This window comes from Bidens hawaiensis, unplaced genomic scaffold (genome assembly GCF_021521415.1).
Source record: "Bidens hawaiensis isolate Kalapana, Puna unplaced genomic scaffold, B.hawaiensis_p1.1 tig00041099_1, whole genome shotgun sequence".
In the NCBI taxonomy this organism is placed as follows: domain Eukaryota; kingdom Viridiplantae; phylum Streptophyta; class Magnoliopsida; order Asterales; family Asteraceae; genus Bidens; species Bidens hawaiensis.
This window is the reverse complement of record NW_027497262.1, coordinates 24278-40723: the sequence shown is the minus strand read 5'-3', so window position 1 is coordinate 40723 and position 16446 is coordinate 24278. Positions and strand designations below refer to the sequence as shown.

At 34.2% G+C, this 16446-nt stretch overlaps 3 protein-coding genes across 4 annotated transcripts; 2 read left to right on the top strand and 1 right to left on the bottom strand.

The window, feature by feature from the left end:
* Positions 1-1282: 1282 nt before the first annotated feature.
* LOC143592620 (peptidyl-prolyl cis-trans isomerase CYP38, chloroplastic-like) lies at positions 1283-6405 on the top strand. The gene is made up of 7 exons (XM_077072501.1): positions 1283-1432; positions 3560-3850; positions 4796-4995; positions 5355-5590; positions 5670-5812; positions 5886-5957; positions 6053-6405. Exons 1-7 carry the CDS (start codon positions 1283-1285, stop codon positions 6278-6280), a joined length of 1320 nt encoding a protein of 439 aa, XP_076928616.1. The 3' UTR covers positions 6281-6405.
* Positions 6406-8347: 1942 nt separating this feature from the next.
* On the top strand, positions 8348-8743 carry LOC143592614 (uncharacterized). The gene has a single exon (XM_077072497.1). The coding sequence runs from the start codon at positions 8348-8350 to the stop codon at positions 8741-8743; it is 396 nt and encodes a 131-aa protein (XP_076928612.1).
* A 432-nt stretch (positions 8744-9175) lies between these two features.
* Positions 9176-12443, bottom strand: LOC143592619 (carbonic anhydrase 1-like). 2 transcript variants are annotated; one of them, XM_077072499.1, is made up of 9 exons: positions 12069-12443; positions 11104-11156; positions 10803-10946; positions 10667-10715; positions 10320-10490; positions 9975-10060; positions 9783-9888; positions 9541-9699; positions 9176-9365 (listed from the first exon to the last, which is right to left on the bottom strand). In XM_077072499.1, the coding sequence occupies exons 1-9, from the start codon at positions 12315-12317 to the stop codon at positions 9324-9326; spliced, it is 1059 nt and encodes a 352-aa protein (XP_076928614.1). In that variant the 5' UTR covers positions 12318-12443; the 3' UTR covers positions 9176-9323. The 2 variants fall into 2 exon arrangements, with proteins under 2 accessions (XP_076928614.1, XP_076928615.1); XM_077072500.1 differs by having other exon boundaries at positions 9177-9365; positions 9529-9699; positions 12069-12441.
* Between the last annotated feature and the right edge of the window lie 4003 nt (positions 12444-16446).

Below are 16446 nucleotides of genomic sequence, written 5' to 3'. Positions count from 1 at the left end.
ATGACTGCTGACGGTCCCATCTTTTAACATGTTTGCTCTAATTGATCCATGACTAACAGAATCCTAACGCCAAAAAACTCGACTTGAACGCCACCACCACCGACCACCACTTGTTAGTCGTAGATTGCTGTGAGAAAATATGTTAAAAGATGAGACCATCAAAATACATATCGTTAATTAGAGTATTATTTGTCAATAGTCAATAGTTTTTTTTTGGAACGACAAATTTATTGTGTAAGGCCACCGTACTCCCTAATTTGGAGAGCCTTGTTGCTCCATTCCGACTAGACTATGTCATCTTAATTGGACCTATGCTGGCTTCAAAGTTTGGTTTGGGTGTTCTCCCTGGAAACCGTACCGCCGGATGCCACTTGACAGTCGTTGTGCCACCACAAGAGCAAAATTCTCTTTCGTAACACACGGTGGGACAAAAACCGGGTGGGCTCGAATTTTGAACTAACAACCTCGCAAGACATAGCTCAAATATTTCATTGCCAATATCCGCCCAAAGTGCCACTAGTCAAGATCGAACTTGAGTCTTTACTGGACATCCCAAGTCTCTACCACTAGGCCACGAGTGATGGTTAATACCAATAGTCAATAGTTAGAATTATTTAAATCTAATTTACATTAAAAAAAACAAAATATTACATTTATAAGCACACGTTTTATTGATGAAAGTCCAAAGCTGTTTAAAAAGTTCGCGACTTGAAGCTCGGGCTCGTGACTCGCTTGATAAAAGTTCGAATAAAATAGCTAAACAAACTTGATTTGAAATGACCTCAGCCGAGCTGACTCATTTTTGTAACTTGGCCGAGCTCAACCTAAGCCCAGCTCAAGCTGTGGTTCGATTCATTGGCTCAATCATAGGCTCGCGCTCGAGCTGCCTCGTTTAGTTATAAGCACCCACTCTCGTGAACAGCCTGAGATAGAGGTGGGCAACTAAACCGGTTAACTGACTGGTTTAAACCGATTATGTAGAAACCGGCTTGGAGCCGATTGAATCCGTAAGTCGAAACCAGTTTGTAATTTTCTCACCCAAAATCAGTTAACCAAACCAAAACCAACCAAAACCCAATCCAAAACATGGTAAAAAAACCAGTTTCAACCCGAAACAAAACTGATAATAAACCTAACTCTTATCAAATCCATATAAAGTTATCTTATCCATCCACATCTTAGAAACCACTTGAGTCCATTCATCATCTCCATAACCCAATCAAAACCTTATCTTTCCATCTCTAAACAAAACACACTTCCAATCTGCCACTTACCCACCAAAATGGCAGCCATATTCTCTTGTTCTTCACTCTACACAACCTCCAAATCACAACTATTCAACAATAATTACACTAATCAACCCACTAACTACATTCGCAGGTTCAGACCCATTTGTGCTTCCCAAAACCCTGATCAATTCACCCACAAACAGGTCAGTATAATAATCTTGATTCTTGATTGCATAAGTAATGTTAGCTAATTAGCTGTTTAATTGCAAAATTGGTTTGTGTGTTTTGTTAGTTGTGAGTAGGGGTGTGCATTGTTCGGTTCGGTTATTAGACTCAACTGCATTAACCGATTGGTTTTCGGTTAATTGGTTCGGTTTTTGGTTCAGTTTGGTTAATAACCAAAATCAGATTTTGGCTAAAGTTTTTTGCTTTATATAGATTTATGCATAAATTCATGAAATGGAGATATAAATACATGAAATTGAGGTATAAATACATGAAATTGAGGTATAAATACATGAAATAGGGGTGTGCACGGTTCGGTTCGGTGCGGTTGTTAGCCTCAACCACATTAACCAATCGGTTTTTGGTTAATCAGTTCGGTTAGTTTTTTTGGTTAATTTCGGTTAATAACCAAGATCAAATTTTGGGTGAATTTTTTTACTTGGAAATACATGAGATTTATGCATAAATACATGAAATGGAGGTATAAATACATGAAATAGGGGTATGCACAGTTCGGTTCGGTGCGATTATTAGCCTCAACCACATTAACTGATTGGTTTTCGGTTAATTGGTTCAGTTTTTGGTTCAGTTTGGTTAATAACCAAAATCAAATTATGGCTAAAGTTTTTTACTTTATAATAGATTTATGCGTAAATTCATGAATTGGAGGTATAAATACATGAAATAGGGGTGTGCATTGTTCGGTTCGGTTTGGTTATTAGACTCAACCACATTAACCAATCGGGTTTCGGTTAATTGGTTTGGTTTTTGGTTCAGTTTGGTTAATAACTAGAATCAGATTATGGGTAATATTTTTTACTTTATAATAGATTTATGCATAAATACATGAAATGGAGATATAAATACATGAAATAAGGGTATGGACTGTTCGGTTCGGTGCGGTTATTAGCCTCAACCACATTAACCAATCGGCTTTTGGTTAATTGGTTCGGTTTTTGGTTCAGTTTGGTTAATAACCAAACTCAAATTTTGGCTAAAGTCTTTTACTTTATATAGATTCATGCATAAATATATGAAATGGAGGTCTATATATATACATGAAATAGGGGTATGCACGGTTCGGTTCGGTGCAGTGCGGTTATTAGCCTCAACCACATTAACCAATCGGTTTTCGGTTAATCAGTTCGGTTGGTTTTTTTGGTTTTTGGTTCAGTTCGGTTAGTTTCGGTTAATAACCAAGATCAAATTTTGGGTGAATTTTTTTACTTGGAAATACATGAGATTTATGCATAAATACATGAAATGAAGGTATAAGTACATGAAATGATGATATAAATACATGAAATAGGGGTGTGAACAGTTCGGTTCGGTGCGGTTATTAGCCTCAACCACAGTAACCAATCGGTTTTCGGTTAATCGTTGTTTTGGTTTTTGGTTTGGTTCGGTTAATTTCGGTTAATAACCAAGATTAAATTTTGGGTGAATTTTTTTACTTGGAAATGCATGAGATTTATGCATAAATACATGAAATGGAGATATAAATACATGAAATAGGGGTATGCACGGTTCAGTTCGGTGCGGTTATTAGCCTCAACCACATTAACCAATCGGTTTTCGGTTAATCAGTTCGGTTAGTTTTTTTGGTTTTTGGTTCAGTTCGGTTGATTTCGGTTAATAACCAATATCAAATTTTGGGTGAATTTTTTACTTGGAAATACATGAGATTTATGCATTAATACATGAAATGGTGATATAAATACATGAAATGCATGAAATGGAGGTATAAAAGCTAGAAATATAGGAAAATATGAATGGTTCCGTTCATTTAATTTCGGTTAATCTCGGGTACAAAAAATAACCGAGAACTGATTTCCGGTGAATTCGGTTATCGTTAGATTTGGTTCAGTTAATTTCGGTTAATCGAGGGTGCAAAATATAGCCGATAGCTGATTTTTGGTTTGTTCGGTTATCGGTTAGTTTTGCTTCGGTTTTCGGTTCGCTTCAGTTAACGGTTCGGTTATTGCTCACTTTCCATCAAGCTGAATATTGATGATGATGTCAGCCTTAATGTTGTTAAATGCAGAATTGATGCGTAATGTTTTAGTTATGAGGGGAACTGAAGTTTTGTGGTTGGTTTTGTGCAGAAAGATAGGTTTACTGGGATTAAAGAATGTGTGTTGTCTGTAGCTTTGGCGGTCGGATTGATAAGTGGTGTGCAGACAGTGGGCTTTCCTAGTATTGCCAATGCGGTTACTCCAGCAATTTCGGATCTAGCGGTGTTGATATCGGGGCCACCGATTAAGGATCCGGAAGCGTTATTGAGGTATGCGTTGCCGATTGATAATAAGGCTATCCGGGAGGTGCAGAAGCCTCTAGAGGATATTACCGAGAGTCTCAAGGTCTCGGGAGTAAAGGCGCTTGATTCGGTTGAAAGGGTAAGAATCACATTCTTTTCTTTTATGTTTTGGTTTGGTTTCGGTTCGGTTTCGGTTTTTTCGGGTTTTGACATGTGAGCTTGAAAATTTTAGGCCGAAAAGAAAGTTGGCCGAAAATAATGAATTTTGGTATTATTAATTTTGTTAATTGGTAAATAATAGACTATTATACATTTGACCAAAATTGTTTTGAGTTATATATTTATTAAAATCTTATAAATTACTTAAAATAAAAAATAAATAAAATAAAATCTAGAAATTCGGTTCGGTTTTTCGATTTTTCTTACGTGCAAAATCAAAACCGAACCTTTAGTTCGTTTTTACAAAAACATAAAACCAAACTGTCGGGTTTTGTTTCGATTCGGTTTTTTCGGTTTGGATTTTTCGGTTTCGGATCGGTTTTTTTGGTTTCTTACACACCCCAAATGGTTAGCTAAAAGTAGGGGTGTGAACAAAACCGAAGTAACCGAACCGTAACTAGATTAACTGACGTAACCTAACAGAAATAACCGAACCCAATTAAAAAGCGACAATTTGGTTTCATGTTTTTTTAAACCGATTTTTGGTCCAGTTTTGGTTTTGCTAACAACCAAAAACCGAAAAAAAACCAATTTTATAAGAAACTAGTAAGTGGTGTCTGCCCAAAAAATTTTGGTCTAAATTTGTAATAATCAATTAATTATTAATTAACAAAAACATTTAGTCCCAGCTTCATCATTTTTGGACTATTTCCTAAAATTTTCAAGCCCAAATGGTAAAACCGAGCCAAACGTATTGTAAAATCCAAAAACCAAAAAACCAAGAAAACCAAAAGAAGAAGGTTTTAAAAATCCCAAAAACTGAATTTTCGTTTGAGCTCAAAACCGACCCAAACCAACGAATGTGCACCCCTAGCTAAAACATTAGGGAAACTACTTGTAAGATTGGTGTTGCTGTGCATTGTAGAATTTGAAGCAAGCTTCTAGAGCTCTTAAGCAGGGGAAGAGCATGATCATAGCAGGGTTAGCCGAGTCAAAGAAAGACCATGCGATCGAATTGCTTGGAAAACTAGAAGTCGGAATGGAAGAGCTTCAAAAAATCGCAGAGGATAGAAAACGAGACGCTGTTGCACCTAAACAAAAGGAGCTTCTGCAATACGTTGGAGGGTGCGTATCAATACATTATGCTCTTTTGTTTCGTCAAATTTAATATGATACCTTAGTTTTGTTTTGACGAAGGTTGCATGAAGATACTAAGATAGTGTACAGGCGATTCTAAATAGTTAACGTGTTAAATATGATTATAGAAGGTATAGTACTAAAATGTTTAGGCGTTCGTCTATATCATTTTTAGCTTAAGTTTATAAAATTTGTACTCGTTTGACCCATTGGAGATGAGGTGGACCCCACTAGGCCGATTTTGAGGTAAATAGGAAAGACCTGTCTCACAAAAAATAGTATTTTCTCATTTATACCCTTGTGATTGACTGCAGCTGAGATCTTCGTGGGGCATTGCGTTTCTGCAGTGTTGAAGAGGATATGGTTGACGGCTTCCCGTACGAGGTTCCAGAAGAATATCAAAACGTGCCTCTTTTGAAAGGGCGGGCGGCGGTGGACATGAAGGTCAAAGTCAAAGACAACCCGAACCTTGAGGAATGCGTGTTTCGAATCGTGCTTGATGGTTATAATGCTCCCGTCACCGCTGGAAACTTTGTAGATTTGGTTGAAAGACATTTCTATGATGGCATGGAAATCCAGAGAGGTAAAATAAATAAATAAATAAATAAAATAAATTTTACACCGTGTTTTTAACAAAATAATTTTGTTTTTACATTTTTTAGCCGATGGCTTTGTTGTTCAAACCGGAGACCCTGAGGGCCCCGCAGAGGGTTTTATCGACCCCAGTACAGAGAAAACGCGTACTATACCTTTGGAGATTATGGTAGAAGGTGAAAAGACACCCGTATATGGAGCAACCTTGGAAGTAAGTTAATATTTGGGTTGACTAGTCAACGCTTTTGTTCGAAATAACTAATATGTTACATATGTGTACGCAGGACATCGGTCTCTACAAGGCTCAAACTAAGCTACCTTTCAATGCATTTGGAACCATGGCTATGGCAAGAGAGGTAGGACTTATAAATCACAAACTTTTATAATCAAAGATTTTTTTTTTTCTTTAACAAAAATAAATTTGCAGTTATATATATTTATACATTTACAGGAATTTGAGAACAACTCAGCTTCAAGTCAGGTGTTTTGGCTTTTAAAAGAGAGCGAGTTAACTCCTAGTAACGCAAACATTTTGGATGGTCGGTACGCAGTGTTTGGATACGTGACCCAAAATGAGGACTTTTTGGCTGATTTGAAGGTTGGAGATGTAATCGAGTCGATCCAAGTAGTTGCAGGGTTGGATAATCTTGTTAATCCAAGCTACAAGATCGCCAGCTAATTTGTCAATTTTCATTATTTATGAGGTATGGTTTATGAGGAAATTGTTGTAATGTATAATACTTAATATTTATGTTTTTATAACTATTGTATTGCTTATATATGATAACTTTTTTTCATGCTAAGATAATAAGATTGTATTGTACACATAATATATAATATTATAAACTCATAATAAATTCATCTTCTGCTCGATTTATACTTACATTACATTAAAACACATTAGAAAAATGTAAGGTCTTAATATAAAGAGGCAACCGAACTAAACATGCGTTTTGACAACGAATCAATCGATTATCCCATATTCTTTGCTACGTAAAGATCCATGAGAAATTGAGGGAACTCTGTTTGGGTTCTTTTTAGCTTGACTCAATACAATAGCACGAAATATGAACGGTCTGGCTAGAATGTGGACAAATATCAGATATCGGTCACGGATTGATATTTGAGATATCGGTTTTTGTAGTGAGATATTGGTAATTTTAATATCATGCATAAATAATATAGTCCCGAGGCTCCAACCAAACATTTAGCGATTCGCATTTAGCAGTCATCGGGCCGGCCCTTTTATAAATTTACATAAAAACAACAAAACAACCAAATATTATCAAATATCAATTTCACAATTACAATCTACAGCAGATATGAAAGAAAGCAAAACAATAGCTAATTAATTAATACTACTTTTTAGGAATATTAGTTTTAAAAAATCCTAATATTGACTACTGGCAAATAACAGTCTCAACTAACGAGTTGACTGATGACGGTCCCATCTTTTAACGTATTTGTTCCTAACGGTCCGCGACTAACAACATCCTAACGTCGTTACTCGCAGGTCACCGGAAAAATCACATTTTTTCCCCGAAAACTCAACCTGAGCACCTTTGATTTGTTAGTTATTATGAGAACCGAGACGCCCATACACGTTCCAGCTTCAAACAGGTAAATTTATGTTAATGTATTCAAAACTGAGACATGCTATGGAAATATCATGATGGCTTCAGGCATTGCTAAGTGTATAATGTGTAAAAACATCACATTAAACAAATCTTCCGCGTTATTTGTGCACGCGCGCGTGTCAGGATGCTTCGCACTGTTTAGAGTTTAGACTCCCATTTATTCTTGGTTGCTAAAGGAAAAATAAACAAGAAAGGTTCCTAGTTATATACAACTCCAAGTTTTGTCACCCACTTATGAGCATTTATATATAATTCATATTAGCTCTATTTTTTACACACTCTAGCTTATTAGGACAATATCATTAAAGAGAACATAACCCATGAATACTTAGTTATATAAAAGTATAATTATTTGTGCACAAAGTTAATGTACAATAATCTATTCAACTTCATTGTCTATAATATCTAATCAAACACGAACTAACGAATAACTCTTGTTTATATTAATCAGAAAATCTTACTCAAAAAACTGGTTACAACTCTCAAAACCTAACTCGGTTTGACTCTTGATGAATCATAACTTGGTTACATCAACTTCATTGTCTATAATATCTAACCATAGGTCGGTCTATATAGACTAACTTAACCTACTAGCCAAGACATTACCAAATATAATAAAACCCTTTTAATTCTTGGGTTGGGCCGTACACTTGGGTCAAACAACAATTGAGCCAAAAGAGTTTGCGACATCTATTTTTGGCCAAACCTGTCAGAGCGCAACTTCTTGGGGACGGGGGTGATCCCGATCATTGCCGTTTTTTCGGTTAATAGTGTAAATTTCACGATTTTTCTCGAAAGTTTTTGTAGGTATTAAGCACGGTTACCTCAATGTATTTATTCAAAAGTTAAACGGTCACCACTGATTTTTTTATAATACCGTTTGATTTATTTTTTATAAAACTTTGCATTTTTTATAAACAAAATAGTAGTCAGATAGTAAAAGTTTTTTTTTATAAAACTCAAAATTGAAGGGAGCTATTTCTACCTGATATCGGCCTCGTAAAACAGATCTTCATGTTACATTTGAACATTCTTACCGAGTAGATCTCTTTACATCCACATTGGACAAACAACTAGAGGAGTTGAATAGTAGATTTAATGAGAACGCGATGGTGTTGTTAACTTTTAGTTCTAGCTTAGTTTCAAAAGAGATTTGTCTTCTTGTTGAGAAATCTTATCCTGAAGATTTTACGGAGCAGGAAACTATTCTTTTACAATATCAGTTGGGGAATTTTAATTTTGAAATGACAAAGAAAACCAATCTAAGTGGTGTATCAAGTATTTCTGATTTATGCAAAAGTTTAGTTGAAACTCAGAAACGTGAGATGTACTATTTGGTTGATAGAGTGGTTTGGCTAATTTTGACACTTTCAGTTTCTACCGCAACAACGTTTTCAGCAATGAAAATATTCAAGAATCGCCTTCGCAATAAGATTTCAGATGAATATTTCACGAATAGCTTGGTGCTTTACATAGAAAAAGAAATTGCTGAACATTTGATTTAGACTCCATAATTGATGAATTCAAAGATCTTAAAGGTCGTCGGGCTGCTTTCTAATTCTTCTTCTAGGTACTCATCCTTCCTCTCGCATTATCATGAATATTACAGGTCTTTGTTGGTTAAAAATCATTTAGTTGTTTTAATCGTATCATCAGTCGTTTGAATGAATGAAGAAAATATATATATATATGTCACATTGTTTGATCCGACCTGTCCCGAACCGAATCGCTGACCCAAAGCGAATCGTCAACCCGAAATTTTTTTGATCCTTGGCTTCGGTCACCCCTGTGCCGAAGCCCAAGCTTCGCCGCTGCAGATGATCGATTAAGTGATCGTTCCCGGAAGAGTTTTATTGTTATCTTTTTCTTACCATTGAGTATGGACTTCAAAATTCATCCTGTTTTGGATGCTAAATCTAGTAATTGTGCCCACAAAAACATAACATTTTATCTTATGGATGGATCCGAGAAACTTGTTATTTAGAATTGTGATGGGTCTACATGGTTAAGAATTGTTTATAGAAAACTTGACTTGTACATAGCCATCCCTTAAGCTTCATCTTTGACTCAAAGAAACATCACCTCTTAGAAGAGCTTCCAATGCAGTATAGTGGCAACATCTTTTACCTACCAAAGGGAAATAAAAGAAAAATAACCATAACCGCTTTAATTATATTATAACATATCATATCATATGACTCATATGATATCATAACAACAATATATTCCCTTCTACTTATTCAAAATACAAAACGGGAACGAAGGGGTGGCTTTAAAATAGAGTTTTTACTCGCGGTCATACAGAGGTAGGAGTCGAAAGCCCAAAGTCAAGTGACCATAGCTCAAACGTCCCGTTAACAAAGTCGTAGTGACCGCCCTTGAGTGTTAGTGTTTTCTTCACTAATCCTTCCCTTACAAACGGGTACGTCAACAGATTTCCGAGTGATACATTCACAGCTTCCTGCACGCCCGAGACACATCATCAACATGGACACATGGTCACATATATATATTTGTACACACTTAGCTCAAGATTTTATTTACCTTTTCACATTGCACACATTGATCATCAAGGCCTTTACTGTTGTGTTCTGATACCACTTTCGACTTGGCGGGAAGACATACTTTCACCCAAGACTCAATGAAATCACTGCCAACATATCATACACAAAGTTTCTTAAATTTTAAGTGGAGAACTGTAAGAATCGTGATATAATCAGAAAAAAGGAAACTTACGTTGTGTGAGGTCCTTCATCTGGGAAAGTCATGAGACCCTTGATCCCTCCACAACGGCTATGCCCAATTACAATAATTTCACTTACCTACACGAACCCATCGTTATCAATCATCTCAATTTGTTCATATTGTTAGTAAAGTTTATTATACATCATAGTTATTATATTTTGTTTTATGATCATATCATCATATATTGTTAAGGTTATATGTACTTTGATAGCTCTAATAGTTATTGACATTTTATCATTATAATTAGTTTAGTTTAATCATATTTTTATTGTAAGTTCTCTATATATATTAAGAGATACGATTTTCGGTTATTCAATACATAGAAAATAAGTTTACCTTTAGATGCAAAACCGCATACTCAACAGCAGCTCCTACTCCAGCATATTTATTCTTGTCGAAAGGTGGGACCATGTTGGCAACATTACGAACCACAAACGCCTCACCAGGCTGGAAATCAAGCACGTGTGATGGGCAGACTCGCGAGTCTGAGCATGCAAACACCATGAACTGTTACATATAGCCGGTGTTAGTTTTTAAACTCACGCATTTTTTTGGGGTTTCATTAATGATTATCGTAAGGATTGAAAATGGTCATGTTCAAGTGTGTGCTAATTAGGATTGATGATTCTGACACGAATAAATATATGGTTGTGTTCAGGAGTAGAACTAGAACATGACTAGACCTTTGGGCTTTGGCCTTGGGAAAGCTCATTGTACAAGGCTGGGTTTGTTCTGCATACATGTGTACCAAATAATGTTACATTATACATATTGTGTTATAAAAAAAGCCGTTAAAAATATGTTTAAGTAAATTTTTACTCGTATTTCTCTCTCTTGAACGTTATGAAGCCGGATTTGATCCTCTCAACAGGGTCAAATGGAGCCTTGGTGGCGGGTGCTGCGGCTTGAGCTGTGATGTTGTCGATTCTTGCGGCAGCCGTTGGTTCTAACTCGCCCCTTTCGCTGTTTAATAATAAAAAAATACATTCAATATATTAAATTTGTGTGTTAAAAGTGAAAATGTTGGTGTAAAAATGTAAAATACATATTATATATATGGGAATTAACAAAAACTAGTTTGAAAGTTAAATTTTGGTGAATTCATTTGGTTGGGACTTACATGAGAAGTCTCTTGAGGTCGGCGATGGCTTCTTCATATGATTCATTTTCTGTCTGCAAACATGTTTATTAATCAAATACATGAATATTCGATTTCAACCTTAATAACTTTTCATTTTAATATTTGAGCCACTCGAAAGTCTACTGAAGTAGCTCGAGTTCAAGCTCGAGTCTATAATCGCGTCAATTTTGTAAAATTTTCAAGTATATAAAAAGTTACTAAAGTAGCTTTTCGTTAAGACTCATCATGAGCAAAACATACATTGCAATAATTTTGTGCTCCATTTCTAGTTGCATACACTTATTTGGTAGGACATTCTTTTAAAAGAAAAATTAATGCTGGTTTAAACTTAATCACACATGTTAATAATTCTTACTCTCTATATTTATTTTATAGTCTTTTACAGGCTGTTCAACAAGAAAACTCGAGTCAACAACTTGTACTCTAACCAATAAAATACGAACCGAGTTGACTCGAGTCAACATGTTCGGTCCGACCTTGATATACAACTCGAATTTAAACCTTTTTCACTTAATTCTCAAATAACATAGATTCAAATTAATGTTACCAATATATAAGGAAAAGAGAAATTAAAGAAATCAAGAGGGCGCTTGAAAATTTGTATGCATAAAAAAACCCTACGCTATATTATATTGTATTATTATCTAATATATTCGAGTTGGCTAGCTCGAATCAAATTAACTCGAGCTAAATATGATGAACCTAAAAAAAACTATAATTTGAAAAAATGAATACCTTGAATCCTCTTTGTTATAATGTCTTTAATAATTTTTCGAGTGTACTATATTACATATTACACTAGCAGCGCAACTTATTACTTGCTTCTATTTCATTTCTATGTAATTAAACACTATCCTTTGAATATTACATTTACTATAACTAAACATAATATTTAGAGCCTTAGAGGGTTACATATATCTCTGTTTAACATATCCAAGACGTACCCAATTAGGTGTGATGATCGGAGCAGGTGCCGCGAACACAGGCTCGTTACGAATGAGACTGGGAGGAGTTGCAGACGACAAGGAGGAGGAGGATGAGTTGCATGTAAACCTTGCAGAAAATGAACCGGATTTAACTGAAGACTTCTTCAGAGATGAAGCATTGAGGAAAGATGGAGCATTAATAGCGAAAGCAGTGGCGGTTGACATTGTTCGCAAACTTAGTATTCGCAACCTGGTCTGGCCTGACATTGATCGGTTATCGGTTTGGGAATTTATACTAATGTTTAGATAAACCGATGAGGTATGAGCGTTCCAAAACACTCACAAGATTTCGTCTTCATGTATACAGAAGTTTAATTCTTATTGTTGGTTTCAGTTTTTTGGTTTGATATTTGTTTTTTAGGCAAAAACTAAAGTTGATTCAATTAAAAAGCTTAGGGCCCATGCCGTTACTGGCCGCAACGGATATCTTGCATGGTGCTATACGTATACGTAAGCATATATTATACGTTTCAGGATCAAATACAAATCATTCTTAGTATGAAAACGTTGAGAACTAATTTGTTGTTATTATTATGTTTGCTTTGATAACTGTTTGCTGTTATATTTTGTTCATATTTGCTGATTTTCGATTATGAGACGTTATAAGTATTAGTTAATTTATATTTTGTTGTTATTATTATGTTTTTTTTCTTATGCTGTTATAAGTATTTATTGTTATTATTTTGTTGCTAATTTTGATTCTTTTTTTGTTATTATTAAGGTTTTTTCTTTGTTATTATAAAGCATTGCTTATGTAGATTGGTATTATAATTGGTATTGTTTTATGTTCTCATTTTTAATAAATCGGTGTTGTTTTCTACGTTCTCATATTAAGATTATTTTGTATATGAATGTTCCCCTGTATTATATATTATATTATATATATCCTTAATTAGTCATGATCAAGTGATATGAAGATGGAGTTTTATACTTTTATAGATCTAAATAATAAACTATATATGAACAAGTGAAAGTTAATTTTAAGTTATTTTAAAATCATGAAATCAATCACATATTTGTATATATATTCGTGTTCTGAGATACTAGACATAGCCAATTTGGTTCATGTATGAATTGGTTTTACGGTATGTGCTACGCATACAAGGTCACAAGGGATGTTGCACACGCATTTATAGTACAATACATGTTCATATGACTATGTAGCGTCGTATATGAACAATTACGTAATTTATGCGTCATAATTCCGCAACTTATATAAATAATTAGTCATGTTTGCAAATGAAATAATAAGAAATGCTCAAAGTTCTTGACGTTACATAATAATTTTAAATATATACTGAAATATAAAAGTTATTTGGTTTAAAAGAATTGAAAAGGTTAACAATAGAGGCTTTTCTAGCTAGTTAAAAAAAAATCAAATAACCAAAATTATATCCTGACGATTATATAAGCTTTTGAAAATTATATCCTGATAATAAGTTTACATATTTTAATTTTTATTGGTTACACCAACTCAAATATGAAACATAATTTTACATATTAAAATTTTTATTTTAACATAATCTGAGACTACATTCTTGTTTCATAATAAGATGTTTCTTAAGTTTCTAACTAATTTCCATTTTTTAATCTATTAATTTCTTCAAATATGGTATTAATACACAAAATCAAATAACCAAAATGCAAGTTCATACACCTCACTAAATCTAGGCAGGTATTATGTCATGATCATGGATGAATGGTCATGAATGGAGGATGTATACATCTTAGGTGTGAGAGTAATCATGTTACCTTACCATGAATGTCAATATGTGGTTGCCAAGAACAGAAAATGACCCTTGGGGACGAAGTGTCTAGAAGCATATTATTTTTGAATTTTGAATATTAAACCATGAGACCAACATTAAATATATATATAAAAATATACTATTCTTTATAACTTTTTATTTGAGGTATAACATTTTTCTTATTTCATCAACATATTTACCCTACTTGTTAAAATAACGAACCACACGAGGACACAAATCGCATGGCCAAGTATCGATAATGCGCATGCTTATCGTTCAGTTTCCATATCGGCTTGCACTTTATCCGAATATAGGATTTTGATGAAATGATATTAGTTCCCATTTAGTTTTAGTTAAGGATTTTGCCATGCAATGGATGAAAGGCAACGGATGATGATAGAGGGATAAGATGGTGGTGGTATGAGTTGCTCTCATTATCTACATTGGATGGTATGTTGATGGTCTCTTTACCATTACCTTTATTATGTCCTTATCCTACCTAGATGCCTTAGAATATGTGGTACAAGGTATCTACATCATCTCATTCACATACTTCTAACCAAAAGTAAACCAGAAAAATGATACTAAAAAAGAATCAAAGAATGAACTAAACTGAAATATATGCTCGTCTAGTCGTCTTCGATCCACTCAGGTGTCGAAATGTTGTTCGGAGTAGACATATAGATCCATGCCTATCTTGAGTCTTGAATTAATCAACAAGAATTTAGTTAGAGAGCTTGAATACTGCAAAATTAAATATATATTACACACCAGTAATAGTAATACCTGATACAGTTATCTTGCATAAGAAAGTTTTGAAACTATACGTGTTCAAATATGCTATATGTCACTCCGTTTATATTATATTTGTTCCTTATGCATTGTAGGCTTCTACTGTATACAAACTTATTTGCATGAGTCGTCATCGTGGCGCCTTGTAATGGCACAAGTTCTGCAGAAACACTGGGTGCAAAATCTCAAACCCAAAGTAACATAATGGTTTAGAGTAGATGATAGATTTATACAAGGACCATGAAACTATAGATGTATACACTATGGCATCATTTTATCCCGAATATGAAATAATCCAAACAAATATATTTAACTTGTTAGATGCTATTTCGACATGTATGTTGACATCCTTTGATACATGCATATACAAAATCTTTATTGTATATATCATTATATACATGTTTGTGGGCCAAAAAACAGTTACGGATCCTATGGACAAATTAAGGGTGGTTAAAATAAGGGCCGACCGTGGAAAAAATTTCATGAGGGTCGTTGTTAAAATTTCATAGGGTTCAATCGGGATTTTAACATATATATACCTTTTAAAAAAAATTTACAGCAGTCACTCACATCTACACCTTTGGTGAAGGTGTAGGTCATCCACTGGTTACAATAATTCAATTCATTTTATATATATTTTGGATCCCTTAGTTTTATAAGTTAAGTGTTCTCACAAAATGTTTTTCAAAATAAAGGAATGTGATTTGATGAATAATTCTGATTAAGTTGTTATGCATGTGACAATAATTCTAATTAAGTTGTCTTCATAAGAAGTCCTAAATATTACAAATAGGTATATGTCTTTCGATGCTTGAAGTAATAGACTAATATGTTAAAAAATTAGGGAAAATATACAAAACTGTACTTCGAAATGGCCAGCGCAAATCATCATCCAAACTTCGGAGGATTGCTGAAAAGGGTAGGAAATGTGCAGAAATTTAGACTTAGTTCGAGCGCGAGCCTTTCTTCTATCTAATGGGATAGAAAGGCCACTCTCGATTGAGACCATCGACTCTAAAAGTTTAATTAAAATAATAAAATATAGTAGTGTAGATATAATGTAGATAAAAGTAATAAAAATATAAAGTAAAAGCAAGACATAGAGTACTAATCATACTAGTACTAGGTTCATATCAATATCATAAAATGGTGAGAAAAACAATAACTAAGGTGAACGTAATTCTATAACGTAATATTTGGCAAATATTGATCATAGATATGACATGGGCCTGGGCCAAGACCATCATAGATATGACATGGGCCAAGACCAGTCAAGACTTGGTAGGAATTGGCGGTGTTAGGGTGTTTGAGTTTTAACTTTGGTTTCCGAGTTTCATTTAGAGGATGAAAGAAAAGGAAAATGGGGGGATGGAAAATACAACTGTGTAAATATATCGGCTTAAGAGAAAATACAGTTTCATATAAAATAATAATAATAATTTTACATAAATAATGTGAAAGCCTATATTATTATGTAATAACATATCATTGATTTTACAGTTAGTGGTCTTTGGTCTAGCAACACCAATGTGTTAGCTAAGTCATTTCTATGGGATGAGAGTTTATGTTTCGTCATCAACCAAAAAAAAATAAATAATGAAAATGTAACTTGATCAGTAGAGTAATTAAATGGTATATAAGTTGTCAGGATTTGCTTGTGGGACAACGAAAATAAGTTAAGGTTTTAGACCCACGCTTAATTAATGCCTCCAAGTCCAGAAAAACTTTTTAAATGAATTTCATATATTATAATGGGTAAAATAAACTTAAATTAATGTATTGGCGTGGTGGTAGGC

Bases quoted from the DNA above. Each gene is read 5' to 3' on its own strand.
- LOC143592620 (XM_077072501.1), top strand. From the start codon at position 1,283: ATGGCAGCCATATTCTCTTGTTCTTCACTCTACACAACCTCCAAATCA. The intron at 3,851-4,795 runs GTAAGAATCACA...TGTGCATTGTAG, and splicing joins CGCTTGATTCGGTTGAAAGG to AATTTGAAGCAAGCTTCTAG. The intron at 5,958-6,052 runs GTAGGACTTATA...ATACATTTACAG, and splicing joins CCATGGCTATGGCAAGAGAG to GAATTTGAGAACAACTCAGC.
- LOC143592619 (XM_077072499.1), bottom strand. From the start codon at position 12,317: ATGTCAGGCCAGACCAGGTTGCGAATACTAAGTTTGCGAACAATGTCA. The intron at 10,947-11,103 runs GTAAGTCCCAAC...ATTATTAAACAG, and splicing joins GACCTCAAGAGACTTCTCAT to CGAAAGGGGCGAGTTAGAAC. The intron at 9,700-9,782 runs GTAAATAAAATC...TCGGGCGTGCAG, and splicing joins AATGTGTGCAATGTGAAAAG to GAAGCTGTGAATGTATCACT.
- LOC143592614 (XM_077072497.1), top strand. From the start codon at position 8,348: ATGGTGTTGTTAACTTTTAGTTCTAGCTTAGTTTCAAAAGAGATTTGT.